This window comes from Abramis brama (assembly GCF_963993115.1).
Source record: "Abramis brama genome assembly, chromosome: 8".
Classification (NCBI taxonomy): domain Eukaryota; kingdom Metazoa; phylum Chordata; class Actinopteri; order Cypriniformes; family Leuciscidae; genus Abramis; species Abramis brama.
The window spans coordinates 38406390-38427525 of record NC_139970.1 but is presented as its reverse complement, the minus strand read 5'-3'; the positions used below and the strand labels follow the sequence as shown (position 1 = coordinate 38427525).

At 37.6% G+C, this 21136-nt stretch overlaps 1 protein-coding gene across 2 annotated transcripts; it reads left to right on the top strand.

The window, feature by feature from the left end:
- The first annotated feature begins 2811 nt into the window (after positions 1–2811).
- Positions 2812–19921, top strand: vil1 (villin 1). 2 transcript variants are annotated; one of them, XM_084122521.1, is made up of 20 exons: positions 2812–3114; positions 9022–9131; positions 9245–9319; positions 9417–9613; positions 11551–11659; positions 13155–13265; positions 13391–13593; positions 13687–13765; positions 14383–14481; positions 14876–15029; positions 15628–15728; positions 15807–15944; positions 16129–16287; positions 16565–16744; positions 16869–17014; positions 17484–17628; positions 17716–17904; positions 18000–18068; positions 18275–18439; positions 19194–19921. In XM_084122521.1, the coding sequence occupies exons 2-20, from the start codon at positions 9051–9053 to the stop codon at positions 19305–19307; spliced, it is 2514 nt and encodes an 837-aa protein (XP_083978647.1). In that variant the 5' UTR covers positions 2812–3114; positions 9022–9050; the 3' UTR covers positions 19308–19921. The 2 variants fall into 2 exon arrangements, with proteins under 2 accessions (XP_083978647.1, XP_083978648.1); XM_084122522.1 differs by lacking the exon at positions 2812–3114 and adding an exon at positions 5396–5482.
- Positions 19922–21136: the final 1215 nt, after the last annotated feature.

The following is a 21136-nucleotide window of genomic DNA, read 5'->3' as shown; positions in this document are numbered from 1 at the left end:
TAGTGCTCGACAGTCGTGAGTGTGGGCTGACCATCTTAGTCTTACCGGGAGGAGCGTAGATGTTGATGAGGTCTTCTCAGCGGAGATCCCACCCGACAGTAGACTCAGATTTACTGCCGGGCTTGTCCCTTTTACCGGGCAGTTAAAAGCAAAATGTCCTGCCACGCCACAGTAAAGGCAAAGGCCCTGGGATCTCCGCCTTTCCTTCTCCTCCCGGGAAAGCCGAGCTTGCCTGACCTGCATGGGCTCGTGATCGTAGACGGGGCTGACCGCGTCCCCGTCGCTGGCTCGCAAAGTCTCAGCCGCTCCAGAAACACGAGCGGGTAACATCCGACGTTTGACTCGGGAGAGTCGGGAATCCACACGAAGTGCCAGTCGATCAACTCATTGAGTGTAGTGGGTAAGTCCAGAGCATAAATCTCTCTCTGGACGCGGTCAGCCAGCCCATGCAGGAACATATCCCACTGCGCCTCCTCGTTCCACTGACACTCTGCCGCCAAAGTCCGGAACTCGATAGAGTAATCAGATACAGATCTTTCGCCTTGCTCGAGGTCCGCGAGAATCCGTGCCGCTTCTCTTCCCGCGACCGCGCGGTCAAATACTCTCTTCATTTCGGCAGAGAGTGTCTGGAACGAGGCACAGCATGGATCTTGGTTCTCCCACACCGCCGTCCCCCATAGCGCTGCCCTCCCAGTCAGTAGCGTGAGCACAAACGCCACCTTGCTTCGTTCACTGGCAAAGGTCCTGGGCTGCAGAGAAAAATGCATCGAACAGCGTGTTAGGAATGCTCTGCAATAGTTTGGCTCACCGTTGTATGGCTCAGGAACAGGTAGGCGGGGCTCTGACTGGGAGACGCTCTCTGGTGGTACGGGGGGAGCGGACGATGTGGGTGGCGCAGTGGGAACTCGCAGATGTTGTAATTGCTGGGTGAGCTCGGACACCTGCGCCACAAGAGCTTGAATAGCCCGACCCGACTCATTCACGTTCCTTTCCTGGGTATCCATCCGTGAAATGCTGGACTTGATGAATTCCTCCAGAGGAGAAGAGGGTTCGCTTGCTGCTTCCATCGCTTGGTCAGATCGTTCTGTCATAAAACACAAAGCGGAAGCAAGGATGCAAGTAAACTTTTATTTGGTTGGTCAAAAGACACAAACAGTTCAGAAACTCAGGTGGGCTGGTGGCGCAGGGACTAGATGGTCAGCGTGCTGGTGCAGAGTGGTGACGGTGAATCCAGTGCAGGTGAATATCCAGACGAGACGAACCACGAAGACACCGAACAGGAACTCGAACCAGTTGACTACAAAGCCAGCTGAATCATGATCTCCAGACCTCCATCTGTATATATTGGGGTGTATGATGGAAAACTTACTTGGATACTTAAAAGTTGTTTGTATAATCATTTGGATGAGTTTGAGATTTGCTCTTCTTAGATCCATGATTATGATGGGTTTTTTTTTTTGGTATTCCATGGGGGAATACTGCAAAACTGTGTCTGGCTAAGTACATTTAAATCAACTTTGATATTTTCCAGGTGGGGTTTAATCCGCAATCAAAAGGGACGAATACTCCTTAGGTTTTTTGACTAATACTCCTGTTTAAGAAGCACTGACAATCAACACTCAGAAATGATTGTGTCCAAACCTAAAGGCAACTGCAGTGCTTCCCAGTCAGTCAACAGGCAACATTTTTCTTTAAAAGTTACACCCTATGGCTTTAGACTGGCAAGGTCCCATAATGTCATGTTTCATGATCTAAAAAAAAAAAGAAAAAAAAAAAACCTTTAGACACAAACAAATAAATATTTAATGGCTGCAATGCTTTATTCTCAGTAGAAACAAAATTACAAGTACAGTCAGTACATAGTCATCATAAGTGCATACAGTCCCTCAGATAAGCCATTTGTATTCTTTCCTGCACAGAATAGTGGGATATTATAGGCAGTCGTGAGCATCTATGCAGAATTGTTGCAAAATTTGTAAAGACGCAAAAAAAAACATTGATTACACTGATCAAAAGGGACAGTAAAGAAATGATTTCTATTTAAAATAAATGCTGTTCTTTTGAACTTTTTATTCATCAAAGAATCTTGAAATAAACTGTTTTCAACATTGATAATAATAAGAAATGGTTCTTGAGCAGCAAATCAGCATATTAGAATGATTTCTGAAGGATCATGTGTCACTGAAGATTGTAATAAAAGTAATGACAGTTGAAAATTCAGCTTTGCAAAAATAAAAACACATTATGCAACTATATAAGGACATATATTAAAATCTAAAACAGTTATTTTGGTAACCCTTTATTTTAAGGTGACGTAGTTAGACGTTATAACAGTAACTCATGCATAATTACAAGTAACTAACCGTAAACTAAACTCTAACTCCATAGCTAGTACATGTTAAAGTAATATTACAAAGTACTTATTTGAGTAAGTAGAGTGTAACTACGTCAGCTTAAAATAAAGTGTAACCGTTTTTTTATATTGTACTAATATTTCACAATATCTAATACTCTTTTTACTGCATTTGTATACATTTGTGTAAATGCAGCCTCGGTGAGCATAAGAGACTTCTTTTAAAAATGTTACCGACCCCAAAAAATGAACTGAACCCGACCAGAAACCCTACAGTGTTCTGGGTCCAGCAGGGCTCAGGTTGGGTAGCAACTGTAACTACTGTATATCTCCGCTGCCCTTAAGAACAAACTAGATCAAGGCAATTATGTAGACATTATGCAAACATTTGGACCTGCCTTGATGCCGTCCTACCTCCGTTTACCTATAAAGGCAGCATTTGTTTTAGATTTGAGAGCGCATGGTTGAAGCCCAACCTCCACTGAGGCCTAGCACACTCTGCAGCACAATCACAAAAGCAGGTTCATGGAGCTGAACTAACGCCATGTTAACGTGTGTCCTGGATTATGTAAGAGAAGGGGGTGAGTTCGAACTGAAGCACTGGTGGCTGGCTGCTCTCTCTGTTAATGAGTTTGAGGAAGGAGAGGGGAGCGGCCGCATTCTGGAGGCTGAAGTTCACCTAGAGACTATCTGGAGGTGAAAAGATAGGAGCGAAGCCCAACTCTTGGCTATCAAGGACAGAAATACACTGCCTAAAGAAGGTAGGCAACATTCTCTGGCAATTAAAGTACTTTGAACTATAAAAACAGAACAACTATTTTCTAGTTTAGATGATTTTTTTATGTATAAACGTCATGCTTTATCTATGCAAGAGCTTGTGCAACTCCTTTGTGGTGGCATTTTTTGGTGGAATGTGCATTTCGGGTTAAGGGAAGTCAAATTAGTAAATCCACGGCAATTTCATTCTCAATTTGCCCTGTTTCCCATGCATCCTTCATTATTTCATTCACAAAGGCTCTACTGTTGGGTCGACTGTAGTAGACTAACAGTGAGCCACTGTACATCTCAGTAATAATCACCCCCTCCCACTTTTGATGGTCTATTTAACTCTCGAAAGATCCAGCCAGCTCTTTGCTGCCAGGGCATTTTATATCCTATACTTCACTTGTCAAATAAACCAAGAAAAGACGGTCTGTATTGATGCTATAGACAGCATTGATGCACTGAAGGAACTTCAGAGATTCTGAGATTGCTGAGATTCACCAAGGAGGTCCCATGACCAAAGAGGCTTTAACTCGATCATAGCACAAGAAACATTTAACATAATTGCTGCACATTTATTTTTAAACATTTTGTGCAATTGTCATGGCATACTTGATTCATTCGGTAATTATGCATGGACTTTGGAATTGTAGTAAGATAAGCTAACAGTCAAAAGTTTGGACACACCTACTAATTTTTATTGTTACCCTTTTCCTCATTTTATTATTGAAGTTAAAATATCAAACCTATAAAATAACACAACTGGAAATATGGAATTATGATGCAAAAAATGTTTAACAAATCAAAGCTATATTTTATTGCATCTTCTTTTGAACCATGCTGGGATGCTTTTTAAACATTAAAGTTGACATGCTTTTCGTTCTCTATCTGCTCCCATACAGCCATTTAAAAATTAACTATTAGTTTTTTTACAGAAATTATGTGTAGGCAACTTGCCTACTAAAGTAAATGCAAGTATTTCAGCATTAAGGGTTATAACATCTTGAGAAATATAAATTCCATCAATTGTTTCCAGACTTTGACTGGTTATTAGTTGCATGTAATACCACAAAAGCGAAAGAGTTAACCAGTAATACATTCCAGTCCAGATTAGTGCATGTTTTCTAGCTCTTTGAATTTAAGCTTCAAATCAGGGTTATTTTGGTTGGAGATTTTTGTTGTTGTTGTTGTCTGGAATTCCTATTAGAAGAGGGCTTGTAGTATTAGCATAAAAACTCCATGACAGGTCTCTAGTTTATTTTTCACTCAAAAATTAAAATCCTGTCATCATTTACTCACCCTCATATTACAAAACTGGACAAAAAACATCATCAAAATATCATTACATGATGACAGGGTTTTCAGGTACAGGTGAAATATCCTTTAAAATTTCACAATCATACAAGTTGACTCATCTTACTAATTGCCAATATCTCATAGGTAGATATGACCTCAGGCTTTGGAGCCTCTCCTTCTCTTTAAATATATAGATATATATATATATATTCTGAGCAGATTAGATATGTAGTATGCAGAGCTAAAGGGAATGTGTAACTGATGAATTTCTAAAAAAAGTCTTATTCTTTCCGGATTACAATCCTATCATGCTCTAGCGAAGAGATACAGACTTCGCTTGGTAAACTTAGCAGGAAAAAAAATCAGGCAACAGACATGGAATTCCCTGGAATATATAGAAAACTAAATGAAATTTAAAGACAGGCCAGAATTGTTTTAAATAAATAAACAAACAAACGTATAGTGATTTTTATATATAACCCCTGTAAAAAAAAAAAAAAAGTAAAAGAATATGGAAATCCCTTGAATATCAGAGAATTGTAAAGTTGATTTTAAAGTTTTAATATAAAGCCCTTAAACATCATGCCTGGAAAATATTATATAGTGCTTATAATTTTTTCTTGTTACGTTCATTAAATAAACATTTATTTTTATTGAGAGTGAAAAAACGACTTGAAAATAAACTCATTGGTCAGAAGGAAGAATTGGTCAGTATACAGTCCACAGTCATGTCAACACATCAAAGTAAAATGCAGAGGACAAGTATGTGCAGCAGCAGATGGGCTGGGGGTGGAGAGGTAAACAATACATTTGTTTCGTTTTATTGCTCAGAGACATCTACTGGGGAGGGGGGTGAGATAAACACATCATTCATGTAACTACAGATATGACACACCTGTATGCATATCACCAGCTCTTGCCATATATGGCCCTGAGTGAATGAACATAGAGAGAGATAAAAGTGCAAGGGTTGTAAAGTAGAGAGAGAGGGAGTTGCGCAGTCTCCAGCACTGTCTGTAAACCAGCAGCACCTTTACCTGGCTGCGTCCTTCTCCATTGCTCCGGTGGCAGGTGAGTTCCTCTTTTTCTCACTCTTTCCATTGCAGAAAAGACCTTTAGCTTTGACGATGCTCATTAAAGTGATTCATTAGCCAAGCAGACTGTAAAAGTTGACCCTGCAAAAGAAGAAAAAAGGAAAACCAGTTGTAAATTTGGGGAATAATACAACCGTGCTTCTTATTTGAAATTTAAGTTTACTTAGAGATTTTTTTACCTTAATATTTATCATTAATCATTGGTTTTAATTACCCTTCTAATATTAGCTGCAAAATATATTCCTGTCTTATAACATTAAATATATTTCATAATATCTATTGGGTTACACTTTATTTTACAGTATGTGTACTTACAGTGTACTTACCCCAAAAAGTACTGGGATATACAGCAACTACATGGGTTAAGGTTAGGTTTAGGGGTTACCTAGTTATAACCCAGTTACTGTAGTTGCTAAGAACGTAGTATGTACATGCGGAACAGGACTGTAAAATAAAGTGCTACCATCTATTGAATCAATTAACTGATTCATTTGAAGCATTTGACATATAGGGACAATACATATCAAAAAGTTCATAGCAAATGAAGTCAATGTCTCAATGAATATCTGGTGACCAAAAGCGTCATTATTCTGGCTTTATGCTTGAATAACTTGACAACATGCTATTTTTGCCTATATTACATTGTTCATTATAAGTTTGTATTGCATAATCTGATGTGCTTTGGACTGAAGGTTGGATTGGCCGTGGTGGGCAGTTTACAGGAAGAATATTAATCAAGGTTATAGGGAAGGAGGTGGAGATGAGACATGTTCACAGCACTGTGTCAGGCCTGATCAAACAACGGGCGGTTACATAAAAACTCTGCACACTTTCCTATTTGTTCTGACACACCGCATCTAATAATGGAGGGCAGATAATTCATGATATGCTGTTGTAATTGCAACAGCAGAGAGGACCCATTACTGTACTAACGACATAACTTTAAGATTTAGTTAGGAAATATGAACCTTTGCACTGAGCAGAGGGTTTGTGATCAGTGACTTAAGGGTCAGTGCAATCTGTTTACGCTAGAGACAGCGATACAGTCCCTAATAAAACCCAACCATCCAATCAAACAAGGGAGATTGAGTCATCTGTATTATCACACCATATCAACATCTGCAAGGTATCAGGGAAACATAAAAAGATGTAGATAAGAAAGCTCATAAATTTGGGATATGCAAACAGAAAATGATCCTCTAGGGTGTGTGTGTAGATACGTAAAGGGTGTATACTGTATGCATGTATGTATGTATATTATTTGTCAATAATGACTGGCTCGCTGTACACAATCGTGATTTTTTTTACATCACTTTGGTCCTGGAGGACTAGATCTGCTAAGCTGCTTGATTATTGTTGCTGCTGCAGAGCAATTATGGAATTGCTATTGCTAATATATACAGTATGTAAGATATGCTGCTGCAGCATAAATAGAGATATATAAATCATGTAGCAAATTTAGGCAGGTGGAGCTGGGGGAGGTGGAGGGTTTCTGATAGCAACCCTAACTCTGATAGCGTGTTGAGGACAAGCCTACAGCAAATACTAAACCAGATTTAAATGTTGAGCAAGCAATCTTATTGGCTGTAGGATCAGCAGAGGCCAATCAGCTTGTGCCATGTGGTAATAATGTGATTGCTTGTAGATGACTGAACTATATACTGTATGATTGATGAATACACATTGCATTGGCTGAAAGACATCATTAAATTACAACAGCGTTTCATGTAAGAGCTGTCATCAGGTTCGATGACCCCCACATGATCTGATAGTAGCTTCCTGCCTCATTTGTTAAACACAACACCACAGAAATGCAGTCGTCCGAAAAAAAATGATAGCGATCAAGCATTGGCAAGTTTTTTTTTTTTTTTTTATCATTACGGAACCAGGATATGGAAAAAAGGACAGAGATAGTGGAAGGGAGGATAGGATGGAGAGGATTTGGTTGATACTTTAACATGAAAAGCAATGGCTTTGAAACAGACACTATCCCTTACTAGCCACATAGTTTGCAATATATTTAAACAGAGGGGGAGTATGCACACAACAAAGACAAAGCAAACGCAATATAATCAAATTTATATTGCAAAAAATTGTGTGTGTTACCTGGGCCAATGTAAAACATATTCATATAATAAATAATAAAAGTGGACTGGATAACACAAAAAAATGTATTATAATCTTTATCGTTAAAATTATTAAAATCTGTGCTGATTAAATCAATATCCAGTTCAGTCCAAAAAAATAGGTATTTTGTATGTTTTTCAGTAAAATATTTAAATATAGATATTTAAATAAGATATAATTGTTTGAAAAGCAAAAATATACATTTAGATTTGTTTTCAGATAATCTATAATTAAAGTTAAAAATAAATAAACGAATTAAAATTAAATAAATATTTTGCATAAAAACTGAGCCTATTTTAGGAAGATTTTTGCATTTTGACATTATTTTCATTACAATTAAGCACCTTTTATTCACCAAGAATATATCTTGAATTAAGTTTTTTATACCACATTTAATGCATAAATGTCACAAAACAAATCTAAATATATTTAGTGAGGTTTATACGTTAAAAAATAAAAAAAGAAAAAATGAGGAAAAAAAACACTAAAAGAGAATAAAGCATATCCTCAAATTAAACTAAAAAATATGGCATTTTAAAAAAAATTCATTCTCAAGTAAATGTATCTTGTTATAAGGATGTTTATATGGAAAACAAAACAGACATACTGGTTAAGAAAAAAATATTTACAGTCAACAGGGTTCGAAGTATGTGCTCACTTCAGCATATAAAGTGAAGTATCGTAGGTCTTGATCACACTCTGACATCTCAGCCACACTTAAAGATAACTGCTCTAGATGTGGGGGCGTATTTTACTACACATTTGCATGATATATGACATTAGGCTTTAATTTCCTTTCCAAGGGCCAGCTGACTATCTTTCTTCCACAAGTAAGGTTTCAGCTAGCTTTAGGGTCTGGGTTTATAATGCATTATAAACTGAAGAGCAAACAAATGCATGAAACTTTAGGCCGCACCCTCTTTTGCCTTTGAATGACACTGAAGAAGCCTAACAGAAAATAAATCATTAAGCAAGCATTTATAGAGACCATGGCCATAAACAACAAAGCCATATTATAGCTTTGTGGGATTAACATATTTCATTATTAGTTTAAAAAAGTAATTCATTGGAAATCTTTGCTTTCCTTGCAAGTCTATGTACTGTAATACAGCATGTTTTTGAAAAAACTGCATATATAGTAAATAATGACAATTTTCTTTTTATTGGGAACTGTAACTTTTACTATTATATACTTTGCTATACGGTGAGGTCAGATCAAGGAAAAGGGGTAGATACAAAAAAATGGGTGTGTAAACAGCTTGTAGCTTTGTATTAGAGAATCCTACTTAATGTAAAATTCACACACACATTTATCAGGAAATCATTCACAGTCACATCTCGCTGAATTCAAGTTATTCCTATCCAACCCTCCCTTTTTCTCTCTTCCAGGTATTTCGCTGAGACTTTAAGCTGGCACCATGCCACAGGACCAAGTCAAGACCAATGTTCCCAAAGCCCTCAATAAAACCACACCAGGACTTCAGATATGGAGAGTGGAGGTAAGCAGGAACGATAGACAGCACCGCTACTTTGTCAAATCAGTGCATTCATATCTCAGATACTGACATCTTTAGCAAATTACTAATCAGTCTTCTGTTTAATCAATGGTCAGAACATGGAGCTCGTGCCCTGTCCATCTAAAACATATGGACATTTTTTTGAGGGAGACAGCTATATAATACTCTACGTAAGTATCAGTGCTAAGTGCCCTATAATTAACTCAAGTGCTTTTGAGCTGACAACCTTACAGGTCAATGAACAAATGGTTGCACTTGCATTTTCAGACTCACAAGACCAGCAACAACTACACCTATGACATTCATTATTGGCTGGGCAAGTCCACCTCCCAGGATGAGCAGGGAGCAGCAGCGATATACACCACGCAGATGGATGACCACCTGGGGGGTGCTGCTGTGCAGCATCGTGAGGCCCAGGGCCACGAAAGCGCCACCTTCCAAGGATACTTCAAACAGGGCATCATGTAAGCCATCTTGGATTACCTTGGATGAATCTAATCAAAACATGATTCACCCCAAAATCAAAAAAAAATTAAATAAATAAAATAATAAGGATAGTAATAATAAGAAGACCTTTTATTTTGATCAAATACGTTTATGTTTAAAGGGATAGTTCACCCAAAAATGAAAATTATATCATTGTTTACTCACCCTCAGGTTGTTCCAAACCTGTATGAGTTTCTTTGTTCTGCTGAACACAAAGGAAGATATTTGGAAGAATGTTTGTAATCAACAGATCTCGGTCCCCATTGACTTCCATAGTAGGAAAAAAATATACTATGGTAGTCAATGGGGACCGAGATCTGTTTGGTTACAAACATTCTTCCAAATATCTTCCTTTGTGTTCAGCAGAACAAAGAAACTCATACAGTTTTGGAACAACTTGAGGGTGAGTAAACAATGATATAATTTTCATTTTTGGGTGAACTATCCCTTTAAGACCATTAGAATTCATGGCAAATAAATAAAAATAACACTTTGCAAAAACAAATGAAGCCAATTTTCTATTTTGACATTTCACCCAAACATGAAAATGATGTCATTATTACTCACCCTCATGTCGTTCCAAACCAGTAAGACTTGTGTTTATCTTTGGAACACAAGCTAAGATCTTTTTGATGAAATCTGAGAGCTTTCGGTCCCTCCATTGACAGTCTATGTAACTACCACTTTCAAGCCCCAGAAAGGTAGTAAAGTGTGACCACCGTACATATGGTTAAGGTTCCTATCTATCTTGATTTATTGATTTACTTATTTATTGTGATTTGATCTAAGTATCTATATGTTGTATGTATTTCAACTTATTTATGAATCCTGTGATTCAAAGTGTCTTAATGACTCTGAAGTACAATGTTCATTAAAAGACAACAAAGAGGACCTTTTAAGCAACCACTAACTATTGTCTCTCTCTCTCATTTACTGCTAATTATTTTTAACTGCTTACAGACTGCACGGGACCTGTAACAAAAGATATCATAAAAGTAATCCATGTGACACCAGTGATTTATCCTAAATTTTCTGAAGGGAAGTGAGTACATTGTTTGCACAAAAAAAAATAATTGACCACTTTCTTTACAAAATATTAATCTCCACGATACATGCACGTTGTGTTGACGCAAGAGCAGACTCGTTGGAGATTATTATTTTGTAAAGAAAGTGGTAAATTATGGGTTGTTTTTGTTTTGCGCATATAAAGCACATGCGTCACTTCATCAATTTGAGGTTAAAGGGACAGAAAGCTCACAGATTTCATCAAAAAGATCTTCATTTGTGTTCCGAAGACAAACGAAAGTCTTAAAGACATTAAAAAAAAGACAATTTAAAATTCTCATTACTGTTATGTTTCTAGATGTTTTACTTTTGAGCTTTTTTGTAATTCCCCAATTATTCCCAAATGTTCTTCTGATTATAGATTGATTTTATGTTTAAATCAGCATATTTTAAAGGCTTTACCATTTAAATAGTATGTATGTTACATTACACTCATTGTCCTGAAAATAATGGAAAAAAATGTAACGTTCCAAAAAAAGACCCTTAATTTATTTTATACTTATTTTTGTGGAGAAATCTGACCCTAACATGTTCTTGTTGGGAGTCATCCCTTACTGTAGTTTATATATGGTGTATAAATGACATTTTCAAGGGGAGTTCTAATGTGTTCATCATGTGACTTCATACACAGTGCATTTATGTTCCTTCAATAGTAATTTCCGCAAAATGAGCCTCTTTATTTTAAGATGCAGCGTGATAAGAATGCGTTAGAATGCGTCTCTTCTCTTAGTCACGAAGAATTAAAAAATGGGGAAGATTACAAAAAATAGAATAGTTTCCAAGAAGTGATGAACTCTGAGGGAGTAAAAATGAGTTACAATTGATCATGCTGTTAATCTCATTATTCTAGATACAAAAAAGGTGGAGTCGCATCTGGGATGAAACAAGTGGAAACTAACACATACAACATTCGCAGACTGCTGCATGTGAAGGGAAATAAGCATGTGGTTGCAGGAGAGGTAAGAATAGCCTCAGTCAGAACACAATAGAGGAACTCAGACCCACTACATCAGGGGTTTTCAAAGTCTAAGACACAACTTACCCAATGGCCCACGCGCGCGCGCACACACACACACACACACACACACACACAAACACAACAATGTCAGACTCTTAACTCCTCACTTTTATCATTGTTTGTGTTAACATGAAAAGTGCTGAAAAGTGCAGTTATGTTTTCAGAATAATAACAATTTAACTTTTTTTAATTTATTAATTTAAACTAATTATTAGGCTATATTTTTTTGCACTCTCCGCGCCTCCTCTGGCATGCTCTAGCGCCCCCCTGGGGAGGCGCACCCCACACTTTGAAAACCCCTGCACTACATCAATACATGCTGGCCAGTGGTGTAAAAAATTGTGTGACTTTTAACTACTTCTTTTTTCCATGCGTCAGACACACAAAAACCAACCACCAACATCATGTGTAAAATATTAACACCCACTTAAGAAAGGTTTAAAATCATCCAGTCCATGTTGATTTTAAACATATTTAAGTGCCTCCGCATGCCATGCATTGTTTTATTTACTAATTTCAAGATGAAGAGGAAAGGAATAACATAGGCAAACTTTCGTCATTTACATAATATCTAAATGACTTCAGGAATAAGATCTGTATAAATATTAACATAATATGCATGCACATAATTAATTATTAAATTAATTATTTAAATGTATTAGTATTATATAAAGATTATGTCTCCTGTACCACCTTGAGAGGCAGTGTTGGGGAAAGTTACTTTTAAAAGTAATGCGTTACTCCCTAAAAAATAACTAATTGGCTTACTTAGTTACTTTTTATGGTAAGAAATATGTTACGTTACTTTTGTGTTACATTTTCTCTCCTGGGCTGGGCTTGCTTGTTTGTTTTTGAACTACTTCTGGATTGCAGAAGAATAGGACGCAGGAGAAGAAAGTTCAGCACTCTTATTTCAGCAATAAAAAACAAAGAAAAGTTAAAAAATGTGATGTTTAACTCAAGTCGTTATTGCTTAGTATGGTTACAGTGGATCAGCGAAGGTCAGCAGCAAAGACATTGATTAATAAAGTGAGATTAAATACAGAAAGCATATTTGTATTATAATATACTTAATTATTCCATGTTTGCATTTCACTTATATTCATTTTTATACTGAATCTATTTTTGAGCAAGTGAGTTGAGTAAATGTAAGCTCACATTTAGTCTAGAACTACAATAAGCAACAGCACACACAACACATCTTCACTTTACTCTTGATTTCTCTCAACATACGGACATGAGAGGTGTCAGTCAATAAATGTGAAAACAAAGTAACTTGCGTTACTTATTTGAAAAAGTAAGATTTTTTTTGTTGCTAATTTCTTGTTACTTGAAAACTTCTCGTTACTTGAAAAAAGTAATCTGATTACATAACTTGCGTTACTTGTAATCCCCCAAAAAGTGTAAATAATGAGCCTCAATCCCTCTGTGTTCAGGTGGAAATGAACTGGAACAGTTTTAATAAAGGGGATGTGTTCCTGCTGGACCTGGGGAGCCTGATCATTCAGTGGAATGGGCCCAAGAGTAACCGAATGGAGAGGTTAAGGGTAAACCATTAGAACTCATTTGCTATGCAAAAAAAGCCCAATTTAGCAATGTAAAGAATCACATTCTTGATGCTGAAGGTTTATATGACCACATATGCACAGCATACTGAAGGCTTTTTTTATAGGGAATGAACCTAGCGAAGGACATCCGTGACCGAGAGAGAGGTGGACGAGCACAAGTGACTGTAGTGGAAGGAGATGATGAGAAATCTTCTGAGGAAGCCATGAAAATGATGAAGCAGGCATTGGGGGAGAGAAGAGAGATCAAAGATGCCATCCCAGATCAGATCGTTGATGAGAAACTGAAGACTGCCATTAAACTCTTTCAGTGAGTTAAATTTGAACCTGTTTTAAGTATACTCTTGCTGCATTATTTTGTTGAAAAATATGCGCTGCAACTAAAATAATCTTGTGTGAAAAGTATTTCAGATGCTGAGGGGAACCTTGTAGTGCAGGAAGTGGCAGTGAAACCTCTCACACAAGACCTACTAAAAACCGAGGTATGACTAACCCTGACCAACCTTCACACCACAGCATAAACAATTCTGTACAAAGGGGAAGTTGATAGCAGTGATGTATATTATAGTCAAATGTCACACTTACACCTTCGTCAAAGTGTAAGGTTGCATTTCACTGATCACAGCTGGGAGGGACACATGTGATGAAATAGTTAGGGTCATGAAATAGTGAGCCAAGGAAGGAGCATTTGGAGGAAATGGTTTGAAAAGAAAGAGGAATTTATGACGTCAACTGATTTTTTTTTTTTTTTTTTTCAGATGCATAGCAAGTTATTACATTATTGCATTTTGATACAAGATAATGAAGACAAAGTTTTTTGGGTTTTTTTTTAAATAGCATGCACCAATGAATTGTGCACAATAAGACCAAGAACATGACTTAAAAAAGTAAATAGAATCAAATCTGATTTCATGACTTGAAATGGAGAAGACAAAAAACTTGTACTGTATGCAAGATGACCTGCTATCCAAATGCAAATTGAGTGTATAATTGTTATTTTGGTACACAAGAGGCATGGCTGTTGTTACACAGCATAAAGACACTGCTAAGTTGCACACAGTATAAATGTATGCCAAGTGAAATCTGATTCCTGTGGCAGGACTGCTATCTGCTGGATCAAGGTGGAATAAAGATCTTTGTCTGGAAGGGCAAAAAGGCATCAAAAACTGAAAGGGCAGAGTCTCTGAAGAAAGCAGAGGTGAGAAAAGACCATTCAAATACACTTGAAGCACTAATCAAATCATTTTTTTTACAATGGGCCTCATTCACCAACTGTGTATACACACGTATTTGTGCGTAAAAACTTATGTGTGAATAACGTCAAGCAGAAATTATGATTTATCGTCAACTAATTGATCGTACAAGTCCTTAAAAGCCAAGTCTTTAAGTGATCCTATTTTGAGAAAGGATTTTTTTCATTTTGCTGGGGAACCATTTATGCGCACATTAGAACAATTGTACAGTTATTAGTGAATAATGCCCAATATTTCTAATCTTAGCATAGTATATCGCACCAAATAGTAATGTAATCACATAGCAAATTATTGTGAAAGACACACTTCATCATCTCACTTAATATTCTATTGTTCTAGGCCTACATAAAGGCAAAAGCATATCCTGCATCCACCAATGTAGAGACTGTGAGCGAAGGAGCAGAATCATCAGTGTTCAAGCAACTCTTCCAGAAGTGGACAGACAAGGGACAGACAGCTGGAATGGGAAGCACACACAGTCCAGGGAAAATAGGTGAGCATGGTGTACTAGTGTAAAGACCGACACTAAAGAACACTACTAAAGAAGCAGAAGCACTGGTAAAAACAGATGTCCAGGAGATAAAAAAGACAAAGGTTCAGGAGCTTGTAAAAATAGTGAAATATAAATGTGTTATCTTTATAATAGTTAAAAATGACAAAAAAATTAACAGTTCTGCAATGCAGTGTTTGGGAAGTTACTTTAAAGCTCATAGCTTGTCCAGCTAGAGTTTAAGTTTAAATACAGTCAAGCTCATCCTTTGAAATAGTAGTTAGCTATACTACAATTTGCACAAAAAAAAAGGTGCTAACCATATGTATTAAAATTGCTTAAAATTGTCCACCACTGCATCGCTACTTTTAGTTGTCATCTTTCCAGCACTGCTGAAATTACAAATACAGGATGCGATCTCATGTTTAAAATAAAATAAAAAAACGCTGTGGTGAGACGCTGATTAAAAAAAACATTAGGCCAATCATTAAAAAATAGCACAGACAAAACACAAGAATGCATCCTGTATAAACACCCCCTTAGAGACTCATCTTATTCTACATGACTCTGACTTTATTCATTTTATGATTGCTTTCTGTAGCCAAGGTTGAGCAAGTCAAATTTGACGCCACCTCTATGCATGCAAGACCTGACTTGGCTGCACAGCAGAAAATGGTGGATGATGGGTCAGGTGAAGCCGAGGTCAGTGAAATGACCTTTCATTGCCTTTCATGCATCTTAGTAAACAGAACTCATTACATAAGTGTGTTCATCCCTCAGGTATGGAGGCTTGAGGACAATGAGCTTGTCCCTGTGGAAAGGAAGTGGCTCGGCCACTTCTACGGGGGGGACTGTTACCTTATTCTCTACAAATATGAAGTCAGCAGAAAAATATACTACATTCTGTACATGTGGCAAGTAGGTGTATCTTCCTCCCTCATTTTCTCACTCCCTGTACACTACCTTTCAAAAGTTTGGGGTCGGTAAGATTTTTTAATGTTAACCAAGGCTACATTTACTTAACCAAAAAACAGTAATATTGTGAAATATTATTAGAATCATTTAAAGTAACTATAATATTTGAATATTTTAAAATGTTTAGGGGCGCCATGCAAGCACGGCAGAGCTGACAGCCTCTGCATATCAGGCTGTGATTCTGGACCAGAAGTACAATGGAGAACCGGTGCAGGTCCGCGTTCCCATGGGAAAGGAGCCCATGCACTTAATGGCTATTTTCAAGGGCAAAATGATTGTTTATGAGGTAGGTCTGTCAAACTGTTCCTCTCTATACGAAACACTTGGGCATGTCATCGGTTGTAACAACGGAAAACCAAAACCCAAACACACTTCCTGTTTTAGGAATGATTATGTTTCTGTTTCTGTTTCTAAAAAATTGATGTGGGACTGTCAAAGGTAAATATGGGGAAGTAGGAGTGTTTTGGAAACAACTGTTGCTGCTAGGAGTGCAGAAATGACCCACTTATCATATATTTCTCACAGTGCATGCTAACTCATTTGTTGTTATGATTGAATACCAGGAAGGAAGTTCCAGAGAAGGCTCCTCCCATTCTCAGCCGCCAGTAAGATTGTTTCACGTCCATGGAACGAATGAGTTCAACACGCGTGCCACTGAGGTGCCTCCACGTTCATCCTCTCTGAACTCCAATGATGTCTTTGTGCTCAGCACAGATAAGTGCTGCTACCTGTGGTATGGCAAGGTCGGTAGAGTTTAATGCTAAAAACATTATATATTTCAAAAGATATTTCTGAAAAAGTATAGGGGAGCACCAGTAATGTCTTACATGTCTGTCCTAAATACTTGACTTTAATATTACCATGCAGGGCTGCAGTGGGGATGAGAGAGAGATGGCCAAATCACTGGCTGATATCATCTCCAAAAGGGAGAAAAATGTTATTGCAGAGGGTCAGGAACCAGCTGACTTCTGGGTAAACCTTGGTGGAAAGTCCCAGTATGCTAGCAGCAAAAGGTACAGCAAAAACTGCACACATGTTAATGCACAAATTATTATGGCTCTGTTCCAAAATCTGTTGAGCTGTTAATTGAAAAAAAATATATATTTCTCCATCGTTTTAAATTCGGTTATATCATTCGCAATGCTTCATGGGATTGTAGTTCTTTCCCTTATTAAATCAGTTAAGTACTTCAAATATGAATATGCTATCAAATGTGTAATGGTTGACTTGGTTCATGGCTTAAAATGCTTTAACAAAGACTTTTAAAAAATGAAAAGTGAAATGGAAAAAATACTTCCGGAACCAATGCCACAGAAAAAGTTGCACTGTTGCACTGATGCAATTGGACAATTGATTTCAATAGGGTTTAGCATTATGGCATGCATTTTGCCATTGCTTTCATTGCGAAGGAAAGGATAGTATAGTATGTGATTCCACGTAGACAGTTTTGGGACACAGCCAATAAGTTTCTCCCATTCTCAGACTTCAGGATGAGAACAGTAGTGTTACGCCCCGGTTGTTTGAGTGCTCCAACCAGACGGGTCGCTTTATAGCGACAGAGATTACAAACTTCAACCAAGATGACCTGGATGAGGAGGATGTGATGTTGCTGGACATCTGGGATCAGGTAAATGTCAGGGTGGTTGTCTCTCTGTGCATTTGTTCATATCTTTTTCATACCACTAGAAATCACAGCACAATTATGTTCTGTTAGGTGTACCTGTGGATCGGCAAAGGTGCCAATGACAAGGAGAAGCAGGAAGCAGTGGTTACGGCACAGGAATATCTGAAGTCGCATCCTGCAGGGCGTGACCTGGAGACACCTATCCTAGTGGTCAAGCAAGGGTTTGAGCCGCCCACCTTTACAGGTTGGTTCTATGCCTGGGACCCACAAAAGTGGAGTGTAAGTAGCTGACATGAGTTTACTTTCTTTCGGCATGACAACTTATTTCACAAGTGTATGGTTACAGGTGATGAATGTTTTTTATTGTCTTTTAGGGTGGGAAATCCTACGAACAGCTTAAATCAGAGCTTGGAGATGCAACTGATCTTATCAAAATTACTGTGGTAAGTTCTGAATTGTTTTTAAGGGTTTAAATGGTAAAGCGTGATGCTAGCAACATCAATGTCCTAGGTTGAATTACCTAGGGAATGCAGGAACTGATAACAAATGTACAGTATAACTTGAATGCTCTTTAAATTGCTTAGGGCAAAAAGCACCTGCAAAATGCATAAATGTGACATGTGAAGATGTTTTGACATCTTGTGCACAGGATCTGACCCAACCAATCTCAAACCAAACCAACTCAAGTAACTCAACTCAAGGCCAAGGGGGTAATATGATGCCCCGTCCTGTCACGCAAACCTTCCCTCCAGAGAAGCTGGTGAACACTCAGACAGAAGACCTGCCTGAAGGAGTCGACCCCACAAGAAAAGAGGTAAACTCGGGTTTAATTTAATTTAATGAGATCTAATATATGTGATGAGTGCCGAGAATTTTTACGTGACTAAATACATAGATCCGACTACTTTACGTGTGTACTCTAATAGTCTAGTTGTTTTGTGATTTCACCGGAACGAATAGAGTGTGACGTGTGAAGACTGTGCGCGAGCAACAAGAGAACACTGTATCGATCCACTGATCGCAGCGGCAACGGGCACTTTGATCACTTGATTTAAAAAAACAACACATTTCAGCGCTAGATCGCCTCTTATTTAACAAACGAACGAAATGAATGCTATGCTAGTTAACTGGAGATGCTTTATTTATTTGTATTGGTACATCCGTGCCGCGAGATGTTTTAAAAAGTGGTGGGGACAATATCGACCCTGGCAAAAAGTGGTGGGGACATGTCCCACCCGCAAATTACACCTATGGTATAAGAACATTTTATTACAAACTAAATTAGTAAATAAACACTATAAATGTGAATACTATCTTTTTGGAGAATGACAAAAGAATATGGGTCATATTGCACCTAAGAAAATAAAAAATAAAAATGTATATATGTATATACACACTTTTTTAAAAAGAAAATAAAGCTTATTTTAAGACTTTTATGGTTTTTAGATCATGGACATATTTTCATGACAATGCAGAAAAACCCCATTCTCATTTTAATGTGACCTGGACATGTTTTGGTAAGAATGATCTCTTGATGAAACTAACACACACCTCCATCCTCTATGCAGGACTATCTCTCAAATGAAGACTTCGTCCTGATCATGGGGATTTCTAGGATGGATTTCTATGCTATGCCGTCCTGGAAGCAACTGAACGTGAAGAAACAAAAGGGCCTGTTTTAGGATGGAAAACATGGAACAGATTGTACACAAATACACTCCTGTGCTACAAAACAGACTTCCTCTTGCTAGACTGTATGGTGCCATGCAAAAACACTACAGTCAGGATCATTTCTTTTTAGAGTTTTTAGATTTACATGTTTACATATGATTACTTTATTTAAATATATTTTTGCACATGCAAATTGATTTATTTGAAATTGCTGTATTTGAAGTTAATGTTATAAAGCAGAATTAATTAGTACCTATAATTTTACAACAGAAAATATAGGAGATATGGGAAAATGAAGCTCGTAGGTCTTTTTTACACTGCAATTTTTGAAGCTGCTTTGTGAACTTCGATTTTAATCTTTCGTTAATGCATCTCAATGGGATACCTTCAAGCACTGACTAAAAGCTGCTTTTTACACAAGTGGCTTAAGCACTACAATAAAATTTAATATATTTGAGCCAAGATAAAGGTTTTTATGTGAGGTTAATCATGTATAGTGTTAATTATTGGAGGAAACTGTATACTGTCTAATGTGTAATTTCCATTGGTATTAATCATTTACTGTATACAAGAGGCACACCACCTGTCTAATGGAAAAGTCAATAAACAGAAAAAGACCTCACTGAAATGGAAAATCTTTTGTTGCCTCTTTGCCAATGCAAATATTATACATTAACTCATGCACAATATCAATAGGGTCCTGCAAAACCCTTTTTGTGGCCCTGAGCAAAGCATTTGCATCTTAATCTAACAAAACAGCAAACTTGTAACAAGTACAGTTCTTATTTAAATAGCATAGATATCAAAGCTTGAGAATGGTAGTCAAATTATGAAAGCCAACTAGTTACTCAGGAAAGCTATCTGATGTATAAGTCATCCTAGCTGGTAGGAGAAAAAGCTCAGTCTAGGCTAGTTTGCTGGTTCTTGAAAACCTGAACTTAAGGCTGGTTTAAGTGGTTATGGGATTGTAGTTAACGCAAAGAGTTTAATCAGGGACGTAACTTGAAAAGCATTGATATGATTACCTCAGACACCTCGTAGTACAGCAGAACAATGATTAAATATATAAATAAACATTCGAATGTAGCGGGGCGAGAAATCGGAGGAGATCGACTAGCGACTACGCCACCCTGGAATCTTGCCAGGGACAATACAATGGAATTTCTGCTTTAACCCTTGTATGGTGTTCGGGTCTGTTGGACCCGTTTTCATTTTTTATCAATAGAAAAATGATACAATTGATTATTTTTTCAAACTGAGACTCATTGGCCTTGGCTCATTTTCTGTGAGGAATATATATCAGAACACATTTTCAATGAAAACACACTGTACACCCCCCTTACACATTTATATTACACACAGGATGTTCGGGTCCACTGGACCCGGGGCTAATAAAAGTGTGGAAATTGTAGGTCCTGTGTACCTTTACTCTGTCCTCCTCCTGTCAGGGCCTGCTGTTAGTGTGTGTATGTTCTTGTATATGGTTTATGAGGACACAAATGTGTATAATGACATGGGTGTTACAACGTAAACATGGTTTATGACGACATCTGTGTCCTCATACTAAAACATACTAAATGGTGTTTTTTGAAATTCAAAAAATGGCAAAAGTTTTCTGTGATTGGTAGGTTTAGGGGTAGGGTTAGTGTAGGGGGATAGATTATACAGTTTGTACATTAGAAAAACCATTACACCTATGGAGAGTCCCCGTAAACCACATATCCAAGTGAGTGTGAGTGTGTGAGTGTGAGTGTGTGTGTGGTGTGTGGTGTGTGGTGTGTGGTGTGTGTGTGTGTGTGTGGTGTGTGTGTGGGGGGTGTTTTGTGTGTGTCTGTGTGTG

Bases quoted from the DNA above. Each gene is read 5' to 3' on its own strand.
- vil1 (XM_084122521.1), top strand. From the start codon at position 9,051: ATGCCACAGGACCAAGTCAAGACCAATGTTCCCAAAGCCCTCAATAAA. The intron at 15,729-15,806 runs GTCAGTGAAATG...TTCATCCCTCAG, and splicing joins ATGGGTCAGGTGAAGCCGAG to GTATGGAGGCTTGAGGACAA. The intron at 15,945-16,128 runs GTAGGTGTATCT...TAAAATGTTTAG, and splicing joins ACATTCTGTACATGTGGCAA to GGGCGCCATGCAAGCACGGC.